This window comes from Artibeus jamaicensis, unplaced genomic scaffold, assembly GCF_021234435.1.
Source record: "Artibeus jamaicensis isolate MK-2021 breed Jamaican fruit bat unplaced genomic scaffold, CSHL_Jam_final scaffold_537, whole genome shotgun sequence".
NCBI lineage: Eukaryota > Metazoa > Chordata > Mammalia > Chiroptera > Phyllostomidae > Artibeus > Artibeus jamaicensis.
This window is the reverse complement of record NW_026522047.1, coordinates 424,092-451,323: the sequence shown is the minus strand read 5'-3', so window position 1 is coordinate 451,323 and position 27,232 is coordinate 424,092. Positions and strand designations below refer to the sequence as shown.

The following is a 27,232-nucleotide window of genomic DNA, read 5'->3' as shown; positions in this document are numbered from 1 at the left end:
TGTTCCGCTGGGTCATAGCTGGGCTGGCCCTCCACGTGGCAGCCAGCTTCCCACGTGCAGACCGGAGCCCGGCAGTTGGGGCAGAAACCCAAAAAGCTAAAGAGCCGCGAACCCTGGCAGCCCACCTGCCGGTAGCCTGTGGAGGAGGGGTGGGCGGGTGGGTGGGGAGCACGCAGGGCCTCGGGGCTCTGCCTGTGGGGCACCAGGAGCGTCTTACCCTCCTTGGCCCGAGGCCCTGCCGGGCGCCGAACAGAGGAGAACAGGGTGGAGGGACTCGCCTCCGGGACCGGGAGGTGCGGGGTGGACGTGCATGTCTGGTGGGGCCGTGCACCCAAGCTGGGCGGGAGGGGGAGACGCAGGCAGCCCCACAGCCCCGCGTGTGCCTGCGAACAGAGGTGGAGCGGCTCCCGGGACGACTCTGCTGCCCTGCAGACAGCCTGGCCCACTCGTGAGACGCCCCCACCCGCCCTGGTGGTTCTGTGGACACAGCCTGAGCCCCCTCCTAAGCCCTCAAAGTGGGGACCCTGATCCCACGCCCCCGCTCACTGCACTGGGCTCCCAGGCCCGGACACCGAGGAGCGCTCTGCCCCGCGGTCCCGTGTCATGGCCGCCCCGGTGTTCACACTGTCTGCCCTGGTCACGGTTTCTGCCATCTTGGCCTTCCAGCCCGGTCTCTCTCTGGGCCTCAGGGGCTAGTGGCCCCTGTCCCCACCGAGGAAAGTGGTCACTTTTCTGGCCACCAAGGGTGTCCCCAGCCGACCGGGCCATGGGCTCGAGGCTCACGAGGACCTCTGTGGGGTCCCAGGCAGTGGCAGGACGCGCCCCACCAAGGACAGAGCTGATGCCCCCTCCGGCCCCCCGACCAGCGAGCGGGGGGAGCAGGGCTGCGTTCCTGGCCCGGAGCAGCTGCTGTGGAGGGACAGCTGACGTTCCTTTGTGCAGGGTCCGCGCCGAGCGGAGAGCGAGCCGTGAAAACGGCTGTAACCAGAACCTTCCCGGGGCCACCGGGCCCTGGGGCTGGGGGGGCCCTGGGGACGCGCCGCTGTAACAAAGACGCTCTGTGAAGCCCACGGCAGGCCCCACGTTATCTGTGCCAGAATTGTCGTATCGATCAAGTCCGCTCAGAGCGAGAAAAAGGGGGGTGGGCGGGAGCGAGAGGGAACTGTGGAAAATGTTTCAAACTTTCCTGAAAAACATGTAACCCGATCCTGTGTGACTGGAGAGTCAGGTGGACGGTCCTGGCCAGCAGGCAGTGTCCTCGGGGCCCGTGGGGGGGACAGCCGGCCCCACCCGGCACCGAGGAGGGGACTCAGCCCGCCGCGCACGTCCGCCTGGCCCCTGCCTGGGAAGCGGGGTGCCAGTTCTCCCTCTCCTTCACCCCACAGGTGCTCCCCAGACCCTCAGGCTTTCAACTCAGCCTCCTGAAGAAAGAGGGGAAGCGGCCCTCAGCACATGCGTGGTGTTGGGTCTGTGCGTCCTGGGGAGATGTCACAATGGCCAGCGGAGGTCCCGGGGCCCTGAGACTAGCAGGGCACGGCCACCCGGGACCAGAGTCCGGGCCCGTTCATTTCCACAGAGTTCCCTGTTTGCAAGCGGTAAAACCGCGCAACGCGAGGTGAGGGCCGAGGGGGCCCCCGCTTCCGTCCCAAGGCAGCCCCTCTGCCCTGGGGACCGTCCCCCCTTGTCCCCTGCCGGGCAGGAGCTCGGGGGCCGCCTCCCCCGTGGGGCCACCCACCCCAGCCCGTCCTGGCCCACAGGTGTGCGCGGTTTCCAGGTCTCCGTGGCACAGCCAGGTGTCTACACGGGTGGTCTCATTCCCCACCCCTTCCCCTGGCTCCCCCTCTTTTTCCCCTGTTTTCAGAAACTGTGATGGTTCAGCTCCAGGTCAGTAACCAGAGACGGAGCCGCCGGGTTGGGGTGCGGGCGTGGTGGGGCCCATGGCTGCCTCTGCTCGGCTTGGCCCCCGGCCTCAGCTGGCAGGGAGCAGGCACGGGGGGCCCAGCTGCCCTTCTAGAAGGGGACACGGTGGGGACAGGAGGTTTCGGGCTGTCCCCTCTGTGACGCTCTGCTCTGGGACTGGAGGGCGCGTGCCTAGAAGGGAGGCCGGGGCGCCGGGCAGCCCTGGGCCAGGCCCCGTGTTCTCCTCCTCCCCTGCTGGAGGCAGAATGGAAGTCGGGCAGGGTGGGGGCCCCTCCACGGGGGGCTCCACGGGGTCAGAGTGGCCCTGCCCAGGGGCCAGGAAGCCGAGCACTAGTGCCACATTCGGGGGTCCCAGCCCAGGGGAGTGGGCGGCCGGGGTTTTCAGGGCCTCTTTTCACCTCTGACCCCGGCCAGCTGGAACCAAGTACCACGAGGGGCTGTCAGTGGGGGTGACGGGATGAGCCGTGGGGTGCAGCGTGGGTGGCCAGCTGTCCTGGCCCCAACCAGTGGGCGACCCAAGGAGCTGGTCCACGGCGGGGGCCGGGGGCCGTGCAGGTGCCAGAATGACCACCGGGCCTTCCTTCAGACGGGTCATGGTCCCTGCCTCCCAGGTCACACAGGATGAGCCCGAGGCCCTGGGCGGCCACTGAAGTGTGTCCCCGGTGTGGCCATGCAGGCGGGAGGAAGGGCTCAGGGCAGCCGTGCGGGTCGAGGGGCCGCCCCCCGTGCCCCCTGGCCTCAGAGCCGGGGCACGGTGACTCCTGCACGGCTGCTGTGGGCTCCCCGTCAGGAAGCTGTGGGACAGAGTGGCCCCCAGGGCTCAGGAACTGGGCGGGCGATGCCTCTGACCCGGGTCCAGCCCAGGGCGCCCAGAACCCTGCCCATCAGGGACACCTGTGCCCCATGGAGCCCAGACGGGCTGGAGAGGCCTCCACATGTCTTCTCAGAGGAAAACCAGGGGGCCTGTCACGTCATTAGAGGCACGAGAATTGGGGGCAGCAGTCCCCTCCCCAAATGCGCCAGTCTCTGGGGCAAGGGCTGACCCTGCCGGGCATCTGGACAGTCAGAAAGGGCGTCCCCTTGGGTGGTGGCTGCGAGGCAGAGGCCCCAGTCCCGGGCTCACGGCAGGAGGTGTCATCTCTGTATTTTAAAGTGGACACGGCTGCCGTTGGGTCACCGAAAGTCCCCTGTGCCACAGAGCAGACCGGGATGGCTGTGGCCGGCAGTGCCGTGTCCCCGACTCTGCCAAGGTCAAGGGTGGTGGCAGCAGCAGGTCCACTGGTGTATACGTGAGAGGCAGGTGCACACAGGGGCACACGGAGATGCACAAGCACGCGTGTGGCCATGCTCACACGTGTGCACACTCAGATGCCCACCCGTGTCGGGTACATGCCTGCGGGTTTGGCCCAGGAGCTCCAGGCCGGTGAGGGACGAGCGGTGCTCCGCTGGGACATTCAGTCCGGGGCCGGGGTCCCCGCGGAAGCCGGAGCTGCGCCACCAGCCCCGGGACCTCGCTGCTTCCAGGGTGCACAGAGCAAGGCTTGATGCCCTGTAGGGGTCCTCTCCACTTTCCCCCCGAACACCCGCCTCCTGCTCCAGGTCTCTCGTCATCTCAGGTTCAAGGTGACTTTCGGTTAAGTGAAGGCACACCTGTTACACGGCTGGGGAGCCCTGGGCCTTGGGGAGGTGGCCCCGTCCTGGGGAGCCGCTGAAAACCGCGCATGTCTCCAGTGTTCGGGGAGCCCCTGTGGTGAGCTCGAATCGAGGGGCCGCCGAGGGGCGCGGGGGCTCTGGCAGCCTCCGGAGGCCTTGTGACCCCTCTTCACTGAGGTGCATCCTGTCCCCAGCGGACTGTCCCGTTTCCATCAGGACAGACGGGGCTGCGTGTGGCCGTGTTCTCTGAATGGACACGCTCCGCACCGGCATCGGGGCCCGCCCGGCTGCGGTGGGCGCCCCTCTCCTCGAGGGCCGCGTCAGGGTCCCCCGCGGAGGCCTCCCCGGCCTGTCCGTCCACTCCCGTGCTGCTCGGCCCCGGTTGTCTTCTGTCCATTGACTGAGGATTGTGGGTTTTTTGAATGTAAGTGTCCAGCGGTTCCGGCGCCGCATGTCGGAAAGAGCGCCCTTTGCCCGTCGACCCGCTGCCACTCCTTCGTCAGGAGCACGTGGGCCCGTTGTCTGCCTGCCTGTCCGTCTGCCGACACCACACCGCCGCGGTCGCCGCAGCTCTGTGAGAATTCCCGGACCGAGTTCCGGTGACTTGTCCGCTCCATCCTCCAAGTGGCTTCGCTGAGTCCAGGCCCTTGGCGTCCGTGTGTCAGCTGCAGACGCGGCTGCTCCGTCTTCACAGAGGAGGCTGGTGGCGTCTGTTTGGAACCTACTGGACTCAGGGATCGAGTGGGGGGTCCCCACTGACCCACACCCACGCTTGAACCTGCGAGCACGCGGTTTCTGCCAGGGACTTGGCGGTGCTCAGGGGAAGGAGGTCTTGCACCATTTTTGTCAGGTGCCTGGTTGATACTTTTATGCTGTTCACGGTATTTCTTGGTTAATTTTGATTTCTGATCCTTCAGTGCTAGTATTTAGGGCTGCGATTACTCCAATGGGCTTCTCTTATCTCCGGAAACTTCTCAACTCCCTTCGTGGTTCCAGCCGCGTCTTCAGGGGGCTGACTCGGTGTTTTTACAGTGACGGTCACGTCTGCGTACACCGGCAACGTCACCTCTTTGTGCCCGATCCGGCGCCTGCTTTTACTTTTTCCTGCCCGATGGCGCTGGCCAGTGTCTCTACCGCAACACTTCCTGGGGGTGGAAGTGGCAGCGCCCTTGCCGGTCCCAGGAGAGAGACGCCGAGTCCCTCACGGTCAGCGGTGCTGTCAGCCGGTTTCCGTCGACGTAGGTTGAGGACCTTCCCTTCTGGTACTGATGCTTAGAGTGGATTCTCCTCGGGCAGGAATGGATGTTGCATTTTGTCAAAGGCTTTTCTGTGTCTCTCGAGATGACCGTGCTGCTTTCTCTTCCTCAGTCTCTTAACCCGATGCCAGGCACCGACGGGATTCCCAGCTCAGCCTGCGTCCCCAGTGGCCCTCGCCCGGTCCTTCCTGGGCCCTGTTTCCTCGGACGCGGTGGGAGACGCTGTCACTGGTTTCCTCGTGCTTCGGGTTCGGGACCGCAGCCACGCCAGGGTGCGTTCCCTCCCCGGGTGCGGGGAGAGCTGGCGCAGAACTGGCCTCCTCTCCTCCCCGCCGTGGCGGGGCACCCTCCACGCTCCGCAGCCCCGGGCCTGTGTGACGAGTGTGCTGACCGGGTCTCGGGCACACGCAGTGCTCCGTGGAGCCCTCTCTTCCCAGCGAGCCCGGTGCTCCGTCTGTTTGGAGGAATCGTTCCTTTCCCCTACGGCGTCACGTGTGTTGGCATGAAGTTGTCTGCGTGTCTTGCCCCTCGAACACGTGTGGAGGGCAGGCAGTGCCTGTCCGCTCGTCCCCGATATGGGGAGTTGGGTCCCCTTCCTCTGTCACGGTCTGAGTGGCCAGAATTTTGGTGGCCTCACTGACATCAGGGGACACACTCGGGGTTCGTGCTCACGGCGCTTTTCTGGGGGGATTTCATCGATTTCTGCTCGGGCCGTGGTTCCACAGCCCGCGCACCGGGTTCGAGTTTGCCCGCCCCTCCCTGGTTTCCAAAGGGGGAAGCGGAGGTCGCTGACCGGAGTCCTCCTCCTTGGGATTCTGGGGTTCAGCGGGGCACCCCTCTTCATGGACACCCCTTTCCTGCTCCCCACAGATATTGACGGATTGCGTGACTTTTGTTTTATTCAAAACATTTTCTAATTTGTTTTAAAAAAGTCTCCTGTGACATGTGGGCCGTTGAGAAGTGTGTTATTTTCCGAACAGTCGGGATTTTCAAGGTACCGTCCGTTACTGATTTCCACCTTCATTCACTCCAGGTCGGAGAAAACGATCGATGGGATTGGGGTCTTTTGAGACGCACTGAGACCTATGTCTGTGGCCCAGCCCCTCAGACACCCTGTGGGGACCGGGAAGCTGGGGGTGTGCGCTGGCCGTTGGAGGGAGAGTCCCCGACTGCCCGTCCGTCCGATGGGGCACCAGCCCCCCCGCGACGGCTGTGGCTCCACCTCTTCGGGTTCCGGCAGTTTTCGCCTGATGCATTTAGAAGCTTCGCGCTCGGCTGCGCTGCCGTTTGGGGCTGCCGGGCCGTCTGCACAGACTGGCCCTTTCGTGGCTGCGAAGCTGCCTGTTTGGTGTGTGCTGCTCTCTCTAGCCCTTTGCTCTGAGGTCCGCTTTGCTGCACGTTAGCACGACTCCCGGCTCCGTCCTCACAGTGTGGGCCCCGCGTCTGCCTCCCTTCGCCACTTTCCACCCGCCTGTGTCTTCGTGGGCGAAGGCGCTTCTCGGGGGAGGCACAGCCCAGCCTGACCTCGGGCCCCATGGAGACACCCTGTCCCCGTGCACAGGCCTGGTGTCCTGGTCCGTCCGGGCGTCCGGAGCTCTGTGCGTGTTGCCGCCACCACACGGGCAGGTTTTCCATGGGGTGGGGGCTCTCTTTCCTTCCGGCTGCTCGGGCGATGAGCGAGGGGTGTGGTTTGCTCTGTCACTTGCACACCTTTCGGTGTCTCCCGGGTCCTTGCTGTCTGCTCACTTAGCGTCACCGTCCAGCCCGAGGGTGCCGCCCACGGACACTGGGCTTTTCCCATCTTCCCCTTCTGCGAGCCTCGGACCCTGTGTCGCCCGGGAAGCTGGGTCACCGGTGTGGGGGGAGGGCCACACCTGCCCCAGGGGGGTGGCGGTGGCCTCGCTAAGCAGGTGACTGGGTCTCCACGTGACAGTGACGGACTGAGTCTGCCGATATTTTGGGGTGCAGGGACTGTCCCTGGCAGGGGGGCCACGCCTACTGAGCCCCTGAGCAGGCATGTGCTCAGCACATGTGGAAAGAGTCAGGAGAAACCCACGGTGTCGGGGCGGCTGGGACGGGGAGGGGGCCGGGGTCTCCAGGGAGCCGGGCCCCGAGGGAGGCCAACCGCAGCCACGGCAGGTCCCGTCCCAGCCCGGGGTCTGTGTCCCTGCACCCCCGCACCCAGCAGGGGTGCAGGGGTCTGTGAACAGCAGCCCCACCAGCCTCCGCTTCCCCGCGTGGCCTCCCTCTGTCTGATCCTCCCTGGTTCATCCCTCCATACCGGCTGTTACTTCTTGGGGACCTTGTCCCTCTCCCCCTACCAACCCCCAGCAGCAGGGCCCCACCAGGGACAGAACCTTTGTGGTCACAGGGCTGGGGGGGTCTCTGCAGGGGAAGGGCCCGTGGTAGCATGGTTGGATTTCTGCCGTGTGGGGTGCCCTCTCCAGCACCCCACTGCCCCTCATCAGATCATGGGGGGCATGTTAAATGCGGGGGGTCGGATGGAGGGTGGGAGAGGCCAACGCACTCAGAGGCCCCGGCAGGGGCAGAGCTCTGCAAACTCCCTGCTCTGAGGGGCAGGGGGCAGGGAGGAGCTGGGGGCTGGGCCCCGGGGAGCCTGGGAAATGCCTCCCAAGGTCAAGTACAGGGGTGGGGACCCAGTCTTAGGGCTGCCGGAGCCAGCTTCCTGCATCGGGCTGCTCAGGAGTCTTCAGAAGGAGCCTCAGCGGGTCCCTTGGCCACGTGGCACTGGGCTCAGCCCAGACTGGGCCGCCGCCGTGGCGTTGGGTCCCGGCCGGGAGGTCTGGCTGCGAGCCGGCCTCGGGCCCCTCCCGTACCTGCTTCCAGAGCACCTGCTGTGTGCCCACAGATGTGACAGGGACACAGACAGCAAGTGGGGGGACAGCACGCTGCCTCAGTGCCCCAGGGGAAGGCACACTCAGGCGGCAGTGGCCTGTGGGGGGGCCTCTTGCGGGGAGCGAGCAGGGGACCAGCAGGCCAGCCCCAGACAACGCGGAGCTTCGCCCCACCCCAGAGGCCCGGGCCTGGGGTCAGAGGCCCGGCGTCCGTGCGGGGCCGTGGGGCAGATCACGCTCAGGCCGGGTTGAAAAACTCTCCCCAGACCAGGTCCCGATGCAGAGTGTCTCCCCCTGCCCTGTGTCACCCTGTCTTTTAAAAACTGATTCACCAACTCACACATTCCTTTGGTTGGTTTCACCGGTTTTCCGATTTCTGTTCTGGATTTAAGGCCTTATGGAGGCCTCAGTTTTGATCCGTGAAATGTTTCCTGTTAAAAAATGTTTTAAATTGATTTTAGACAGAGTGGGGAGTGGAGAGAGGGAGGGGGGAGAAAATCATCCGCTTGTCATAGCGCTCCTTCAGGCCTTCACAGGTGGGCTCTGGTATGTGCTCCAACTGGGGATCGAACCCCCAGCCTGGGCGTGTGGAGACAACGCTCCAGTTGTCCCGGCCGCCTGGCCAGGGCTGAGAACCGTCTCCTCCCCGGTGAGCACTCCCGCGAGTCCCGGCAGCCGTGGATGCCACCACGGCCAAGACCCAGCACTCTGGTGGCGCCCCCGTGCTCCGGCACCTGGCCGTGTTGCGGGGCCTGCGTCTGGCTCCTCTCACTTAGCAGAACACACGTGAGCTTCATCCGTGTCGTGGCCCATGTCCAGGACGTCTAACTGGGGAGGATAACATGTGCCTCAGTTTGTTTATCTGTTCACAGGCTGACGGGCCCTTGAGCCCCTTCCAGTTCTGGGCTGTTAGGATTAAAGCCGCCCGACCTCCGGGCACGGCCTGGCTGGGTCTCGGGTCCTCCTTTCTCCCGGGTGGACTCCGGGGGTGGGGGCCGGCCCACTGTCCTCGCCCTTCCTCGGCCCTTGCCACCGAGTGCGATCCTTTCTGTCGCTCTGTGTTCTCATCAGCCCAGAGGGTCGCCGGATTGGGACGGTCGCACACCCTGGCTGCAGGCGCGTGGCCGCAGAGCACGGCCATTGGAACCGCGCCCTTTCCTGCCCACTCGCCTTGAGGTGCCGCCTTTGCCAAAGTCTCTGTTCGGCGGTTTTGCCCACGAGAGTAATCGGGCCGTGTGCCTCACGGCCGAGTGGGAAGAGTTGGTTTTGTGTTCTAGATACGAGTCTACACACTCGATTCTGACGATTAGATTTCTGTTCTGCGCAGACTTGCTCCCAGTCTGTGGCTCGTCTTTGCTGGTTCTGAACGACGTCTTTCAAAAGAGCAGCGGTTTTTCATTTTGATGGTGCTCAGTTTTTTAGGGTGTGTGTGTGGTTTTTTTTGTTTTTTTTAAATTCTTAATATTTATTTTATTTATTTATTTTTTGATAGAGGGGAAGGGAAGGAGAAAGAATGGGAGAGAAATATCAATGTATGGTTGCCTCCAGAGTCCCCTGCGGAGCGCCGCGGGTGTGTTTTTTCTTTAAGATTCATGCCTTTTGCATTCTGGGAGAATATTTGCCTATTCCAAGGTCACAAAGATTCCCCCTGTGTTTTCCATAGAAGGTTCACGGGCTCACGCTTCACGCTCAGGTCCGAGGTCCGTTTCGGTCTGATCCACAGACGGTGATGGGTCTAGGTCATGGTCACACCCTTCCTGTGTGTGGCTGCCCAGCGGTCCCTGCCCCTTTTCCCCATGGAATTCACTGGACACCTCGGATGGCAGTCAGCTGACCACAAGCTTGGGTCTGCTTCTGCACCTCCCCCGCCACCCTGTCTCGGTCAGTGAGGCCTTGCTGCGAAGAAGCCTTGAAACCGGGCTGGGTTCGTGCCCCGGTTCTGTTTTGTTTGCAGAGTGTGTTGGCGAGTCCCGTCCTTTGCATTTCCATGTACATCTGAGCATCAGCCTGTTAATTTCCGCCCAAAGACGCTGCCGGAACTTCAATCAGCACCGCATTGCGGGCTCAGGTGGCGCATACACCACCGGACACAATGTGTCGACGTGTCCCCAGGCCTATTTAGATATTTTATGATTTTGTTTCCCCCTCCTCAGTTTCCGGTGCACTGCTCTCAGGTGTTAACCTGTGAGGTTTGTTACTAAGTATTTCGTGTGTTCGACTCCCGACGACGTGGCCCTCTCTTTCAGTGTCATCGTGGATGGCTCGTGGCTAGCGTGTTCTCTTGCGTCCCCGGCTTTGCTCCCCAGTTCTGCTTCCCTAGTTTTGCTCTTGCTTCTTGCGGATTTTCTGTGGAGCTGATCACGTTGTCCCAAACAGTCGGTTTTGCTGTCTTATTTTCAGTGCCACGGTTTCTAGTTCTTGTTCCTGCCTGGTGCTCCGCCCAGGCCCTTCCAGACAGCTGTCAGTGGTGAGGGAAGAGTAGCCATCCCCATCGGCTTCCTGACCCGCCCTCGGCGCGTGGGGCGGGCGCCTCTCCTTGCCAGGAAGGCCCTCCTTGCCCGGGTCTGCGGGCTTGGTGCACGGCGGGCTCTGTCTTTTTCCCTCTGCTGGACTGATTAGCGTCTGTTCTCTCTTAGTTTGTTAATAAGGCTAACTACTCTGGTTGCTTTTCAGAAAGTGAACCAACCCGGACTTCTTAACCTAAAGCCCATCTGGTCCTGGCACGTTTTTTTAAGGAATATGTGGCTGGATTTGGTTTGCTAACACTTTGCGGGCGAACGCTTTGCCTCGGGGCGTGCGAGGGGCGTCTTTGCTCGCAGCAGCATCCGGGCCTGTGCCGTCCGGCCTCCCAGAACGCGCAGGGAGCCCCAGCTTTCCACTTTGGGGGCGTCCGTGTTCCAGGACTGCACGCCTCCCCGGTCGTCTGTCCGACAGACGAGGCAACACCTTCCGGGCCTGGAATTTCTTTGTGGGGAAGCTTCTTGTTAGGAATCCTGGGTTTTTCCTGGATCCAGGACCACCTCAGTCTCCTCTCGAGGAACTTCTGAGGCCTGTGTCTCTGTGACTGTCCCTGAGCCCCAGCCGGACTTGGACACAAGGCCATCTTGTGATGAGGGTCACCCGGGGACCTCAGGGACTGGGGGGTGTTGCAGCGTCGCACACAGAGTTTGAGTCCAGGGGACGCCCCCAGCTGCGCCCTGAGAGGGAACATGGGCTGGTGGCCTGCGGGCCTCCGTCCCCTAAGCTGCTGGCCGTCCAGCTGGGCAGAGCCGCACAGCACTCCGGTGGGGGTGGGGCCGGGGGACGAGGAAGGCTTGGGCCGTCCCCTTGCAGCTGTACCTGGGCGAGGCAGCCCCTTCTCAGGCACGAAAGTCAGTGGTCGCCCCCCGAGCCCCCAGCCAGCCTGATTTTGCTTCACCCGTTCACTCCGAAACCTCCGAAGCCGTCCATGTATGGGCCCCTCAAACAGCAGAGCCCACACCCCATGTCCTCTTGGTCCCTTAACACGGCCCTGGGGGCAAGCCACACACCCCGAAGGTCTCTGGGTGTGAGAGTGGGAGTGAGCGGGACGCGGAGGAGCGGGCGGCCCACACACCATGCACACACGCACACAGGCACACGGGTGTGGTCAGCTCTGCCCTGCAGGCCCCCCTCTCCCCGGCCCCCGGCCCCGGTCCCTGGGGTCCTGGGCGCCCGCAGCCCCCACTGCAGGAAACGCCATGGGAACCGGCGGCCGGCGCTGCGGCCAGATCCCTGGAGGAGCTTTTCATCCCAGACCCCCCGCCCCGCCCCGGTCTGGTAAACTCCGCGTTCTGGGTAAATTCTTAAATAAGACATTTTTAGAAGCTTGGGCTCTTTGCAGATAAAAATACCGCCTCCTCCCTCCGCCCTCCTCCCGGCCGCCGGTGCGACGACGATCACAGGGTGGGACTTCTTTGGGGTTGACAGCCCGCAGCAGTGGGGGGCCGGCGCTGAAGATAAACCCCACTTAGCTGGCCTGTGGACGGAAATAGCCCGGCCTGGGGGGGAGACAGGGATTTGCTTTAAACGCGTGCACCACTGGTGCCAGGCGTCCTGGGCCCGCCCGGCCCCCGCTGTGTGCTCGGGGGCCCCTGCGTGTGGTTCAGGGGGCTCCTGGCCCCGGGGCCCTGCCGTGGGGCTCGGGAGGCTGAGGACGTATGTACCCAAAAGCCGCCACCTGCCTTTCCAGTGTTCAGAGCCCTGGGCACTCCACCCCCAGCCCCCATCTCCTGCCTTAGGTGGGAACGTGCTTCAGTGTCTTGAGTCCTGCCTCCGGAGCCCAGCTTTTCTCCACGGCGTGGGGAAGGGGTGGGCTGGCGCCTCCCTGCAAGGCAAAAGGGGGACCCGGGGCTGGGGGACACCCTCCCAGGAGAAAAGCACTTCAGAGCCTTCGGCCCAGACGCCCCAGGGACCCTTGTCCAGCCCTTGGCTGGACCTCGGAGACAGCCAGGAGCCCCTGGTCACCGTTCTGCCTGGTCCCTTTAGGCGGGAAGTCTGGGACGGAGTGTCGGCAGAGCGGGTTCCTCCTGAGACCGGGAGGGAGTCTGGTCCTGCGCACCTCTCCGCGCGGGAGCCAGCTTCCTCCGGAGGCCGAGCCAGAAACCCGCAGTCTGGGCCCGGCCTCTGGGCCCCCTTCCCTGAGGGGCGCAGACCCCCCTGCGGAGCCTGCGGTGGGCATTAGCACTGCGCAGAGGGGCCGGGGACAGGGGCAGCGGTGTGGGCCAGGCCTGAGTGGGGACTGCCCGAGCGCCGGGGGCCGCATCCCTTTCTCCTCACTTCCCCTGACGGCTGTCGGCCCCTCAGAGGGTCCCCAGGACGCCTGTGTGGGGACACACCAGGCTCAACCCAGGTGTCTGTGCAGTGAAAGGTTTGAAGGTGGCTCCCGGAGGCAGCGGGTCCCGGCACCGGCGTCTAACCCCAGCCGGTGGGTGGGCACAGGCCCATCGAGCAGGGAGCCCTGGGGACCTCCCTGCGTCCCAGGCACCCAAGGTGCTGCTCGGTGTGGGACGTGGGATGGAAACACAGTCCCACGCCAGCCCCTGGGGTCACCCCAACAGGCTGGACACTGGGGGCGTGCCACCTTGTTGGAGCGGGGTCTGAGTTGGTGTCAGAAGTGTCCCCCACTGGCAGGGCTCCAGGGCTGGCAGAGGGCGGGGTCGGTCCCCATGGCATGGAGGGTGCTGCGTGGCCTTCCTGCTCCGCCTGTGGAATGGCTGCCCCAGACAGCTGGCCGGTGGGGCTGGATCTTGGGGGGAAGCATCCCTGTGTTTCTGAAGTCACCCCAGAACTCTTGACTGCCTTTTAACAGGCGGGGTGAGCACATGGGCAGCTGCCGACCCACGCTGTCCACCCCCGCGAGCCAGGGCTTCTGCCTTCCACGGTGTCTGCCGGTGCTGGGAGCCGAGCGCAGGCCTGCGTGGGGCTGGGGTTCGGGGGGCAGGTGCCAAGCACAGGGCAGCGCGGCCACCAAAGGCTCCTTCGGTCTCGGGGGGGGTGGTCCCCTCAGCTCAGCCCCACTGAGGGACGGAGCGTCCCACGCAGCCCTGTGAGCCCCAGGGTGGGCGCTGTGCTGGGGTCCAAGGTTGGGGAGGCCGACCCGGCCTGGGGAGACCACTGGGGAGGTAGGAGGCGTCCCCTGGGCGGGGCCACACCCCGCTGCCAGGGCAGGAGGGAGGCCATGGGGACCCTGCTCAGGTCTGGGGGTGGTGAGCGGGGTTGGGGGTACACACTAGGGGACGGACACCGGGTCTCGGGGGCTTCGGTGCCGTGAGTGGCGTGAGGGTCCTGAGACAGGTCGGAGCTGCGCCCTCCTCCAGACCCCCCCTCGGCCCCGTGGTGCTTGAGTCCCTGTCCCCCTTCCTCCAGGGTTCTCTTCTCAGGGGTCGTCCACCACCCATAAGCCCCCTGGGGCAGCGCCTGGTGCGGGCAGCTGGGCGGCCACGTGGAGTGGGGGTGGACTCTGTCATGTTCGCCCTGCACACCCAGGGCCTCAGGCAGGGTCAAGGCCGGGACTGCAGGGCCAGGGGCAGCGGCTGAGCACAGAGCTCGCGCAGCGAAAGAGGAGGTGGGAGTGGAGAGACCGGTGGGGTCAGCTCTCCTGGGCCCCCCCGCCCACAGGACCGGGCCTCGCACACCCTGCACCCGCTTGCCTCCCTCCGCCCCCCCCCCAGGGGTGCACCAGGGTGCCCGCCCCACACCAGACGTGCTGCTGGGGGATGGTTCTTGGCGGGGCAGGCGGGGGGCATGTGTGGACGCCCAGCTGTGCCCAGCACATGGCGCCGGGAGGCCCGGGCCCGCGCTGTGGGCGAGCGGCCGGGAGCAGCTGGCCCCAGGCGGGACCCGGAACAAAGGGCGCTTTCAGCGGTCTTCACGGCTGCTTCATGCTGCCCGGCCAGCTGACCCTCCGGGAACGCAGGGCCCACCCCCCTGGGGCTCACCGGGTCCCGTTTGGAGGGGGACAGCTGGCCCCAGACGGAGCCTGCAGCCGGGCTTTGCGCTATGGACACCAAGGGGACGTCTCCTGACCCGGGACAGGGCAGCCCACAGGTCAGGGCCCCTCACCCTGGCCCTCCCGCCCCTGGTGTTGATGGAGGCCTGGTACCCACCTCTGTGCACCTCCAGGTCTCCACGCCTGCTCCCCCACCTTGCCCAGGGGGCCTTTGAGGGGTTGCTGTGTGGCAAAAACACTAAAACACGAAAAACTGTTCTTTCATCCCAAAGTCGACGGCGCGACCACAGCCGGTCCCGGCGGGCCGAACCTCCACCCCGTGCCCCCAGTCCCCAGCCTCTGAGCACCGTGGCTTCCGACAGCCTCCAGGTCTTCGGACCCTGCCGATAACCACAAAGTGGGGGACGAGGCGGCTCCTGACCTTCACCGCCACCCGGCGACCCTTCCAGCCCTGCGGAGTTCCGAAGAGCCCAACTCAGGGACAGCCTCCCCCTCTGTGCACCCCAGGACCAACTGTGGGGTACACCCTAGATAAGCACCTGCTTTTCTAAAAACCTTTGTCTCAGCTCCTGGGGTTCCCAGACTGCTCTTGCCTGCTGTGACCCCCCGGGCCAAGCGGGCTGGGGCCTGCAAGCCTGCGTGGTTGAGCGCCTGGCCGGGGACTCCGGGCCCTTCCGGTGGAGCCCTTGGAGGGTCCTGGTGTCTGTTGAGGAACAGCGAGGATCTGCAGGATCGTGGCGAGTGGAGTCTCCTGGACAGCCGATGGCACTCTGCCTCTGACGACCCTTGGCCCCTGTCCCCACCGCCCCAGCCCGACCCTCTGCGCTCCAGCTCCCCGGTCACCCCAGTGTGGCACTCTGTGGTCACCACCTGAGCGTGGGTGGTTCGCTTCAGCAGGGCCGACCGTGTCCCTGGAGATGGGGAACCAGGCCTGAAGGTGCCTGTGAAGGGGGTCTCCCGGCCCCAGTTGGCCAGGAAGGGATTCCGGGCGGTTCGCTGCCCTGAGGGTCTGGCCGGGAAGGTTCTGTGCAGAGACCTGCCAGTTGCAGGAGGGGGTGGGGGGTGGCCTGGCCCCATGGACACTGGCCAGTGCTGCGGAGAAGCACACACGTGCACCTTTCGGCTGCCGCGATCGTGTGGGCACAAGTCTCCGTGAGACCGCTCTCCCTTCTGCGCCTGCGCCCAGACCGGGGCCCCCAGGTCGTCCTGTGTCTCCGTTGCAGAGCCCGCGTCCCGTCCCCGCCACGCTCCCCGCAGCAGCCGCCCACAGCCCCACGGCCCCGTGTCTCACTGGCACTTGTGTTTTCGGTGTCTTTTCATCCTGGTGGGTGCGAGGCAGCTTCTCGCCCTGGTTTTGACGCCGAACGCGGCTTCCCGCGCATCCTGACCCTTCACAGGTCGGAGGACACACCCGTCCGGGTGTTCACCCGTTACTCACGGCACTTGTTTGTTGGGAACTTTGTCTTTAACAGTGACTCCGAGTGATGCAAAGGCCACCGCTGACCGCCTCCACACCGCCCGCCCCTGCCATCAGCGGGGAGGCGGCTGCCGACTGGCGGCTCGGACCCTGCTGGCCCTGTCTCTGTGCGTCAGGCCGGCCTCTGGCAGGCAGCGGGTGCTCGGGGCTGGACCCCAGACCGCTCGGAGACCCCGTCCGTGAGGCCGGCTGTGGCCGGGAGGCGGCATCTTGCTTTGTCTGAGGGGCAGTGGCTGGGGGGGCGGTCCTTTGCCTCGAACCTGGCACCAGCGAGGCCATCCCCTCATGTCTGTGGGGTGACGTTCAAGGCTGTGTCTGTCCCTGACCTTAAGCACACCCAGGGCTCATTCAAAGGGGCCTCTGGACTGGCTCCCTTATCGGCGGGAGAGCCAAGGAGGTCCCTGGACCCCACAGGTGTGGTAGGTGGGGTTCCCAGGGGGAACGGGGTACCTGAGGTGGACCAGGAGGGTGGAGGGACCCGGTGGGGGCGGGTCTGCAGGGGAGCAGTTGGGTGCACGCATGCCTCGGGCCCGTGGGGAGCCCCTGGACTGGGCTGCAGGGCCGGCCCTGCTCCCATGAGTTCCCCTGGGGGGCCTGCTTGGGGACCTGGCCCTGCCAGGGCAAGGAGGGTGACGGGGGTGACCCTTTGGTGGCTGGACTCCTGAGGTTGGAGGTAGGCCTCCCAAAACCCAGAGCTGGAAGGGGAGACCCTCGCCTTCCCCCAAGCCTGCCTTGGACTGGGAGTGTTGTCCCCTGCACGAGGGGTGGCACCGTGAGGTGGCCCAGCGGGTGTGGTCAGCCCTCTCGCGAGCCCTGTCGCTCCCCTGGTCGAGGGCCCTGCTGCAGCGCCCAGGCCAGGGTGTCCAGGGCCCCTCCCGGGAGCCCGTCCAGCCCTTCCGCCACCCAGGCCGTGGATGGTTGGCTCCCAGAGGTGGTGACATGCTGGATGAGCCAGGACATCTGCCCTTGGGGTCCCATCGAGGGCGCCCAGGTTTCAGGTCCAGTGAGGCCTTGGCCCCAAGTGCCATCCTGCTAAGCCCTGGGGGTGGGTGGCGGTCACTTTGTCTCTGAGCAAGCTCGGCCCCTGCCCCTCTGCCCCCCCCACTCCTCCCCCCACCGCCACGTTGACGAGCCCTGGGCCTGGGGCTGCCTGGACGTGGTGAGCCCGGAGGCCAGCCTGCCTGCTCTGCATTCCAGACTCAAACAGGATTTGGGGATTAGCGTTGTTTAAAATTATTCCTACACCTCACCCTCCAGAGGGGATCCTGTCTCTCCGAGGGCGGCCCACAGGGCGGGAGCGGCCGGGCCCCCGTGGAGCGTGAGGCCAGGCTCCGGGGGGACATGCAGCCGTCAGCAGAAATGCGGGCGTTTGTTTACTCTAAGGACTGCCTGAGACGCACTTCCAATCTGCTTACTGCACAGCGAAGGAAGTATCAGTGATTATTTTTAAAACTCAGCAAAGTAAGAAAAAAGCCTCTGGGGAGAGACTGCCTGATGGTGTGGGGGACCCTCTGGAGGACCCTCTCCATTCCCATCTCGGGAAACAAGTGCTCCAGACGAAGCCCCTGCTGCCAGCAGCTCCCGGCCAAGGCCACTGCCCCGGAGCCCACCCCCCACCACAAGGCCAGAGTCCACGCCTACGCGCTCGGCCAGCATGTCGCACAGGCCCCCAACCACACCCCCCAGGCCCCCTGAAGGACGTGGTGTTACAGACTGAGAAACTTGTCAAAGGAAAGCAGTCGACCCTCCCACACGGCCCCCCACCAGTCACTGAGCTCACCCCACCACACAGAGGGTGGGGGACAAATGCCCTGATCCATGACACACGAGAGCCAGCTGGCAGTGCCCACCACCCGTGGTCAGCTCCGGGGCAGGGAGGACCTACCACTGTCACCCAGTGGGGCACAGGCCCTGCCAGGGCCGGGCACCTGGGGACCGTGGGGCAGGGGACCAGCGGTGCGAGCCCTGAGCAGCCCCTCGCCCTCAGCAGAACGCCCTCAGGTCCATCCACGAGCCGGGTCAGGGTTCCCTCCCTTTTTAAGGCCGAGTGACGTTCCGTCTCACAGACAGGCCGTATTTTGTTTTGGCTGCTTGCTGTCCCTGGAGATGCCCCCCTGCGTTTAAGATGGCTTTTCGGTTTCTGCACCACAGGACCTCAGGATTTCGAGAGGGTTCGCGTCAAGTCATTCCGACACCTTAGCAGCAGCCCCATTCCGGCCGCCGGTGCAGAGGGGCGGGGGTTCCGTCCCCGACATCCTTGTTCATGTCTCTAAGCGGTATTTTTCAGCTTGCGCTGTCCGGATCTTTCACCTCTTTAGTTGATTTATAAGTATTCTTTCTGACGCTAGTGTAAACAGAACTGTTTTTGTAACTTCCTTTTCAGATTGGCCCATTGTTTGCAGGAACAATGCAACTGACACAAAAATGTAGCCAATTTGTACGTGCGGACTTTGCATCCTACTTTGCTGGGCTCATTTGCCGGGTCTGACCGTGCTCTGTGGCGTGGTCCGGGCGTTCTACGCGTGGGGCCGCGTCACCTGCGGGCAGAGAGGGCTCTGCTCTCGTTTTCCGTCCGGGTGCCTTTCCTCTCTGTCCTGCCCCAAGGCTCCAGCCGGACCGTCCAGGCCTGTGCGGAGCGGACGTGGCAAGAGCAGCGACCTTGGCTCGTTCCTCCTCTCGCAGGGAAAACGTCCATCATTCGCCTCTGACCTGGTGTTTGGTGCCGTTTTTTTCTTTTTCCTTTTCTTTTTAAATTATTGTTCAAGTACAGTTTTCTGCCTTTTACTCCCATTCCAGCCCACCCCCCCGCCAACCCCCAGTGCTCCCCACTGATGCGGGTTTTTTTTTTTTTTAACATGACTTTTTATTACAAAGAGGCAGCTGCCTTCTGTCCCTCTCTTGCTGAGAGTCTCTGGTCAGGAGAGGGTGTTGAATTTTATCCAGCATTGCGTCTGAGTCCGCGGGGACCGTGAGCTTCCCCCTTCATTCCATTGCTGTGATGTAAGGGACAGATCGATGCTGATGAGCTGAACTGTCCTTGCATTCCAAGAACAACTCCCACGTGGTCGTCAAGGATGATCCGTTCGGCCCGCTGCAGAATTCCGCGCGCGAGCATCTCGCTGCCTGTGTTCTGCTTCCTTGCTGTGGCTTTGTCGGGCTTTGGGATCGGGGAGATGCCGGACTCACAGAAAGCTCAGAAGGGCTCTCTCGGCTTGAATCTTTGGGAGAAGTTGGAGAAGGTCGAGTGTTGCTTCTTTAAATGCTCGGTGGGATTCGCCCGTGGAGCCCTCAGCTCTATGGCTTTCCTTTGTTTAGAGGGTTTTGTTGTTTTGTTTCAAATCTGTAAAATGTATTTATTTTTGGAGAGAGAGAGGGAGAGAAACATCCACGAGAGAGAGAAGGCTCCTGCACCTGCCCTGACCGGGGTGGGACCCGAGGCCCCAGCACACGCCCTGACCAGGGGGAATCAAACCGGCGACCTTCTGCTCTGCAGGACGACTTTGGACCAGCTGAGCCACACCCGGTCGGGGCTGCTGGGAGGTTTCTGATCACCGACTCAAGCTCCTTTCTAGCGATAGTCTATTCGGGTTTTCTCTTTCACCGTGACTCGGCCTCGGCAGGCTTGTTTCCAGACACTTGTCCTCCGGGCCATTGAGGCTGCACAGTTTGTAGGCAGGCGACGGCACCTTCCCCCGAGTTGGACTGTTACACTAGCTGTCCCCATTCATCTGTTTGTCTGCCCACCTCTCCCTCTCGCCCTCCGTCCCTCCGTCCGTCCGTCTGTCCGCGGCACGCCCACCCGTTGCACCCAAGCACCAGCCTTGGCTTACTGACTGCCCCTGCCTCCCAGCCCCCGACCACAGACTGGCGCGTGGGGCAGCCTTTCTGGGCCCAGGCAGGGGTCTCCTGAGTGGCACGGTCCCAGCCGACCTGGCACCCACCCTCCTTTCAGGACGGTGCCAGTGATGCCCCCTGAGCCCCCTCCCTGCTGGAGCCCAGCTCCCCGGCCCCTGTTCCCTGGAGGCTGTGTCCCGGTGGCCGTGTGAGGTGAAGGAATGACGGTCCCCTGAGGGTGGATGCGCTCCAACCCCAAGCTGGGGTGCGAGGCTTGAGCTTTGGGGACCAGTGGAAAACCCAGGCCCGGGGCCGTCACACCTCCTGGGCCAGGTGAGGGCACCAAACGCACCGCCGCTCCTGAGCCCTGGCACTGGTGTCCCCTTGGGCCCGGGAGTCCCTGGTCTGAAGGGCCTCGGGACTCACTGGGTGGCCATTGGCAGTGGACCTGGGCTGGGGCCTGGCAGGGTGGACAGTGCCAGAGGCCTGTCCCCGATCCTGCCGACAGGACCACGGGCCGCTGGTGCGGGGTGTCTCTCTGCAGAGGCTCCCCAAGGCGGGCGCTGTGCACGGGTGCGACCGGGCTGCGCGGGCGGCAGAGCCTGCGGGCGCCAGAGCCCGCAGACGCGCTCACGGCCCTCCATCCCCGCAGGAGATCGTCCTGGTGGTGTTCTTCGGCACGGAGTACGTGGTGCGCCTCTGGTCTGCCGGCTGCCGCAGCAAGTACGTGGGCGTCTGGGGGCGACTGCGCTTTGCGCGCAAGCCCATCTCCATCATCGGTGAGTCACGCCGGCCCCCGGGGCAGCCTCACCCGGGTCTCCAGGCAGGGCTGGGCCCCTTTGCCCCAGGAAGGGCAGCTCTGGCTGGGCGGACCCCCATCAGGGACACCACTGGGGCGTCCCTGAGGACAGAGAGCCCAGGCCACCCTGCCTAGGACAGGGAGGACCCCAAGGCCAGCAAGGGGGCCCCCGGGGTCTCCAGCCCAGGGCCAGCCTCAGCGCCCCACCCCCAGACGCTACTGGCAGGATGGGGTGGGGAGGGGACCGGGTGGCTCTGCAGGTGCCCAGGACGGGGCCAGGCCTGCCCCCCGAGGTTCCCTGGGTCCCTTCGAGGGGCTCCGCCGCACCCCTCTGCCAAGCTCTTTCCCCTGAGCCAGCTGCCAGGCTGGTGACAGTGGTGACCTGTGCCCCCCAGACCTCATCGTGGTTGTGGCCTCCATGGTTGTCCTCTGCGTGGGCTCCAAAGGGCAGGTGTTCGCCACCTCGGCCATCAGGTACGCCCAGGTGGACGGGCCCGGGCAGCGCGCGGGAGGGGGTGGCTCTGCGCAAGTTCCCCCCGCCGCCGGGACGCGGGCCTCGACCCGCCCGTTCAGGGGCCTCGGTCTGCCCATCTGTGAGCTGGGCTGAAGGCCATCTGGGGACAGGCAGGGCGTGGAGACGTGTTGGGGGAGGGGCAAGGGCGGGAGGGGTCCCGGCGGCGAGTGGGCTGCCCACGCCGAGGGCCGTGGGGGCACCGGCGGCAGGGACGTGCCCTGTGGGGACACAGACGCCTCCTCCGCAGGGGCATTCGCTTCCTACAGATCCTGCGGATGCTGCACGTGGACCGCCAGGGCGGCACCTGGAGGCTCCTGGGCTCCGTGGTCTTCATCCACCGCCAGGTGGGACCCTGGTGGGGGCGGGGCCGGGAGGGCCCCGGGTGGAGCCCCAGCCCCTGACCTGTGTGCCAGTCTGACAACGAGTCCCGTTCCTTTGAGCCGGGGACACGGGGCCGCCAGGCACATGAAAGGACCGACACACGGTATGGGAGGGCGCACAAGAAGCCCCGCTCAACAGGCCACCAACGGCCCTGGGGAGGCGCGGTGGCCCGCTCACCTCAGCTTGGCACTCACCACAGCCCGTGCGGTGGCCAGGGTAGGGCGGGCCTGGCTCCCGGGGAGCCGTGGGCACAAGGTCACTGTGACCGACGTGTGCCGTCTGCGTGGAGCTGTCTGGGAGCCGCGGGGCCCGGCCGCCTGCGTCTGTGCAGTGCGTCCCTGCAGCCCCGCACGCTGACCCGCCTGCCGCTCTGCCCCCCGTCCCCAGGAGCTGATCACCACCCTGTACATCGGCTTCCTGGGCCTCATCTTCTCCTCCTACTTCGTGTACCTGGCCGAGAAGGACGCTGTGAACGAGTCGGGCGGCATCGAGTTCGGCAGCTATGCCGATGCCCTCTGGTGGGGGGTGGTAAGTCGGGGCCCTTGCGGGGGGACTGTCCTGTGGGGGCTGCACAGCCACTGTGCTCTGGGCCCAGGTGGAAGAGGGGCCTGGACATCACCCTGTGGGGCTTGGGGATCTGGCTTCTTGAGATTTTACGCCTCATCAGTGGGGACTCTGAGCCCCAGTGCCGGAAACCCTTCCGGGCAGAGCTGGGCATGAGAGGGCCAGCCGGACACTTGCTGCGGGGAGGACAGGGGTGTGGCCCTGGGGCACAGCACTCTGGAGCATGGCGCATGGGGCCCAGGAGGACCTGGAATGGGCTGGAGCCACGGCGTGAGCCCAGCAGGTGCCCGTGTGAGCTGCCATCTAGACTGGGGTGGTGGTGGCTGATGTCCAGGCCTGTTCCAGCCAGGGAGGGGGCAGGGTGGCCGCCTGCATGCCGGAGGTGGGCCAGCCTGGGGGGCGGCACAGGGGCTCCACGGGCAGTGTCCGCCTCCCTCTCTCCAGGGAGCGGCCCACCCTGCCGGTCCAGGTGGGGGGACTGCCCTGTGGCCCAGACAGGCGCATGCTTTTTTTTCTGCTTCTGCGTCCTCACCCCGTGACACCGGGCGTGCAGAGAGAGCTTCCGACTCTGGCCTCGTCAGGGAGTTTTCCGCGAGTCCCCAGTACGCCAGGCCACGCAGCACAGGCAACGATGTGCTGGCCCGTGTCCCGGGCAGGGAGGGCCCAGTCCTGGCCCCTGTCCGCCGTCCGCCTTCCCTCTCGGGGCCAGACCCCACAGGCCCAGGTCGGGCAGCCCCAGCCGGTTCGGGAGGTAGGAGGCTCAGTCCCCAGTAGGGAGCTTGCCCGTGGTGGACAGAGGGGACAAGTCCTGGTGACAGGGCGGGCACAGGCTGCACAGGGCCTAGAGGATTCCCAGGGGACCGGGGCACGCGGTGAACACCCAGACTCGGCTGATAAGCTGTGCCCAGACTGGGAGCTGCCCCCCCACCCGCCCCCCGCCTCCCGCCATTCCTGGAGCCGCGGGCAGTGAGGCTCCCCCCGCCCCCTGCACAGCGGCGCGCCCACTCCCACACCTGTGCAAACATCCGCCCGCCAGCCAGGAAAACGGCCCCTTTGTGCCCAGCTTGGCACCGATGCCCCAGCTCTGGCCGTCAGCTGCAGCTCCAGCCTCGGCTACCGCAGGCCCCGGCCCGGCCATTGTTCCCGCAGGGCCCCAGGCTGCCCTGGGCCCCTGACACCCGGGCCCTGGGGCAAATGGCTCCCATTCATAGTGCCTGCTGCCCTGCAGCTGTCCAGGCGGCCCCCACGGCTTGAGTTATGGGCTGTGTTCCTGGCGCGTCCCGGACAAACAGAGCTGCAGAAACCGAAGCTGGGCAGCCCGGCCTGGGGTTGCGGCCCGTGTGTGTCTGTGGCGAGCAGTGGCTTTCCACCGGCTTCCTGTGTCCTGGCTTCGCCCGCCCTCCGTGGTGTGAATGCCGCCCCCACCTCGCCCTGAGACACGAGGGGCTTCTCCCCAGTGGACGATGGTGTGGCGGGCAGGGCCATTTCTGGTCTGCCCACTGGGCAGCCCTGCCGCCAGGCCGGCCTCTCCAAGGTGTGGGGGACACGGGGCAGTGGGGCGGCCCGGGGGCCCTCCACCTCTCCGCCGGGCCAGCCGGCGTCTGTCGCATCAGTGAACGAAGGTGCCGATGTGCCTACGGGGTAGTGGCATCCCTGGGGACAGGGGTACGATCATCTCCAGGGGCTGCCACACCTGAGTCCCGCAGGCTGGGCCCTGCCGCAGCACGTGTGCCTCCTGTCCCTGATCGGGAGCCCGAAGTCTGAGGTCCAGGTATCCCCAGGCCTCGCTCCCTGTGATGGCTCTTGGGGAGGGGCGTCCCTCCCAGCTTCTGGGGGCTCCAGGTGTCCCTGAGCTTGTGGCCACACCTTCTGCCTCTTCTAGGAGCACTTGCAAGTTAGAGCCACCCCAGGCCACCCCGGCTGGTCCAAACTCTCCAGCCCCACCTCGACCCCCTGGACAAGGGCCCCATTCAATCCCAGTGAGCTCCGGTTCTGAGGGTTCAGGCGGACACGGGTCTTCAGCGTGGGGACTCCACTCTGCAGGAGGGGACAGCAGGCGCCTGTGTGGGCCTCTCAAGCTGAGCCTCAGCGTTCACTGGGCAGAGAAGATGCCAGCCCGGTCTCCTCTCGTGCCCCCATTCTGGGAGGGGACACCCTGCCTGCTCCCTGACATGTGGCACCCACGCCCGGCCGCTGGGAGTTTGGAGAGCATCTCGGGCTTTCTTCTTCGCTCCTGGAACAAGACGCATCTGTCTGTGCTGCAGGCGGAGAGGAGGGACAGGCCACCTCTCCAAACACAGGCCCTGTACTGTCCAGCGCCAGGGGTCTCTCCAGTCGGGCGGCCGGCTCTGTTTACCCCCGAGTCTAAATTTAGAATGTAGAGTGAAAAAGCTGGCAGCCTGTCCCCGCGTCTCGGCCACTCTTTCAAATAGTCGGACTCCTGTTCCCCCTCCTCTGCCGGGGGCTCCGGAAGGCCCCGGCTGCTCAGGCTGTGCAGCACTCTGGGCGGGCGGGGTCGGAGGGCTCAGGGGCTGGGTGGCGCCTGGGCTAGGACAGGGCCTCCCAGACGGCCACCTGCAAGTGACCGTGTCAGGACCTCATCTGACGCTGGGGAAACTGAGGCCCCATGGGTCTGGGGGCGCGGCCCCATGCTCAGACCCCACCCGATCCAGGGCCCTTCCTCTGCCCGGGGCCCTGGGCACAGACCGGGAGGGCCAGGCAGCTGAGAGCTGAGCGGCCACAGCTCCCGCGCAGTCCTGGGCCCGTGGGCCATCGGCTCTGGAGCCTAGCCAGAGTGCTCCCCAAGGAAGGGCATTTACAGCTGGGTTTTGCAGGATGGGTAGGAGTCTGGGGCCGGTCTGTCTGCTGCCCAGGGGCTGTCGCCTGGGGGGGTTCCTCACTGGGGCTTGGCGGGCCCCGTGGCGGTGGTCACAGGGCTGATTTCCTTGAGGATGGGGTTCGGCTGTCAGCCCGAAGGGGAGAAACATGGCCGGTGCAGGGAGCGGCATGGTGACGTGGTAGCCAGGGCCCCGGGGCTGGAGCCGGACGTGGAGTGAGAATGTGATGCCATAATGGGGGGCCCAAGGCCCCTTCTCAACAGTCTGGGCGAACTGGTGCCGGAACAGCCCCCAAAGCCTCTGCCACAGCAGTGGCCCCTGTCCCCAGCCTGTTTCCTCCTCCATAATGACTTGTCAGGTGGAGGTGCCACATGGGGACCCCCTAAGTGTCTGGGTTGGCAGGGTCCTACCTCCTGCTACCGGCCACTCTCCCCTCTGGAAAGACGGCCAGGACATCTCCAGATGTGTCGGCCTGTGGTGGTGGACGCAGACTGACCGCTTGGCCAGTGGTGTCACCGTGCCTGAGCCGGGGCCCCCAGCCCCCTCGGAGGGCAGCCTGCGGGGCGCTGCTGTAGGAAGGGGGGAGTCTGGTGATACCAGTACCCGCTCCTCGGGGCAGAGCGGGTGGGGCCGGGGGCTGGGAGCTTCTCCCCACCCCGGCCTCCGGCCTCCGACGTGGCAGTGGAGGCGACTGGGAGGATGAGGCCGGTTCGAGGCACCAAGACAGGCCAGCTGTGTTTGTGGGGCCTCGGGGGAGCTGCCCGGCACCCAGGCGAGGGCCGAGGTGGCCCAGCCGTGTCTCCCTGTATTTGGGGCCCCCACAGTGTGCAGATCTGCGTTCTAGATCCCCCTTGTCCGGGGCAAGTTCCAAGTAGGGCTGCTTGGGGCTGCAAGCACAGGAAAACAAAGTGCTGTGGGCAGGGGCCCCCTCGGCCGAGAAGGGGTGTCCTGAACTTGACAAGGAGGGTTTGGGACAGGGTCTGAGGGGCCCAGCCATCCCAGCTCTGGGCATGTGCTCTCCAGGTGGGCGACACCTGACCAGGGCAGCCAGACTGTGCTGGCCGGCTGGCTGGGAGTGGCATGGCCCGGGCCCCCGGACCGTGACGAGGGACCCTCCAGGGCGCCTGTGCACCGAGGCAGCCGCCTGCCACCCGCTCACTCCGCCCCCGAGCGTCCTGGCCAGGCCTGCCCTCCCCCACCCACATTCGTTCCTGTCGTCGTGGGTTTTGGGCGTTAACTTCGATCATTTAAAAGGTTGCCATACGTGTTATTTCTCTCAGCGTTTCCCGAGTTTTCTGGCGTGTGCGCCCCAGCGGCTGCTCTGCCGTGTGGTCCTCGGCGGGTCCCTGGAGTGCCGAGTCCTCACGCGATGCATCTGTTGACAGCGCCTTGGATCGCGGGCGTTTTTAACGTCTTCGTGTCCGTTCGCTTTGAACCAGTAGATGTCTGCTCACGTGACCAGCGTGTGTTTGCACGCGTGAAACAGGCTCCCGGGAGAGGAGCCTGCTCTGCAGTGTGGGCTGTGGCAGCCTCCCGGTGCCCCGCCCGTGGCCACCCCGGGGCGGCCTGCATGCCGGGCCCTCTGAGAGGCAGCTGTGGCCCAGACGTCCCACGTGGGGTGCAGGCCCTCTGGGAGGACACCCTGGTGACGGCGAGGCTCTGAGCCGCCCCGGAGCCCCTTCTCTGCCAGCCGGCTGCCAGCCCTGCCGTGGCCCCGGGGCCGCCTGGCGCCCCCTGCAGGTCCCCGGGTGGAATGCAGGGGGGCGGGTGTGAGGGGTCGGGCCTGAGTGAGCCTGAGAGTGTCGTGCCCGCCCTGGCACCACTGTGGGGCCCTGCTGTGCTGCATGTGTGTGCACACGTGACCTCTCGCCTTGTGTGTCCCACATGCATGTGCGGTGTCCCTGGTGTGGAAGGTGGGTTTGCCCAGGGAGGGTCTGTGCGCGGGCAGCTCGGTGCCTGCACGGGACGTGCCCCTGTCTCCCACCCCCGAGCGGTCGTCCTGCCCGCGGCCCAGCGTCCTTTCCGGCTCCTGCCTCCCTCGGGCCTCTGGCCCCGCTCCAGGTCTCTGCGCCCTCACCTGTGCCACGGGGAGGCCCTCCCTCCCCGTCCCCACTCCCCACAGCGGACTCATGGGGCAGGGGCACGAGGGGGACTCCGCGTGGACTTTCCGGGCCCGCAGAGGCGCCCTCGCTGGCCTGGCGCTCCCACAGGAGCGAGGCCGGGCTGCCTGGGACGGGCTGGCAGGTCGCCCCATCCAGCTCTGGTCGGGAGCTGGCCTCCCCCAGGGGCGGCCTCCTCCAGGGTGGGGCCAGGCCCAGTCCTCCCCAGGGGCGGCCCTGGCGCTCTGTGGGCACCGAGCCCCCACGGGGAGCTGGCCGCCGTGGCGGTGTGCGGTTCGGGAGACCCCACCCACCAGGTCGCCCTGGGGCCCCCTCGGCCGCTGCGCGCAGGCCGGCCAGAGGCCCACGCTGACCCCGTCTCCCCCCCCCCACCAGGTCACGGTCACCACCATCGGCTACGGGGACAAGGTGCCCCAGACGTGGGTCGGGAAGACCATCGCCTCCTGCTTCTCCGTCTTCGCCATCTCCTTCTTCGCGCTGCCCGCGGTGGGTGCTGCGGGCGGGGGCTGCTGCCCGCCACCTCGGGGTCACAGGCGTGCGCGGCGCATGTGTG

At 65.6% G+C, this 27,232-nt stretch overlaps 1 protein-coding gene across 2 annotated transcripts in view; it reads left to right on the top strand.

Annotated features, from left to right (window-relative positions):
• Nucleotides 1-27,232, top strand: part of KCNQ1 (potassium voltage-gated channel subfamily Q member 1) — a 237,163-nt gene that overhangs the window by 35,401 nt on the left and 174,530 nt on the right. For both annotated transcript variants that reach the window (XM_053658159.1, XM_037156325.2), the window contains exons 3-7: nt 20,117-20,243; nt 20,659-20,737; nt 21,025-21,121; nt 21,546-21,686; nt 27,055-27,165. In XM_053658159.1, the coding sequence (XP_053514134.1) occupies nt 20,117-20,243; nt 20,659-20,737; nt 21,025-21,121; nt 21,546-21,686; nt 27,055-27,165 (555 nt within the window). The remainder of the gene's footprint in view (nt 1-20,116; nt 20,244-20,658; nt 20,738-21,024; nt 21,122-21,545; nt 21,687-27,054; nt 27,166-27,232) is intronic.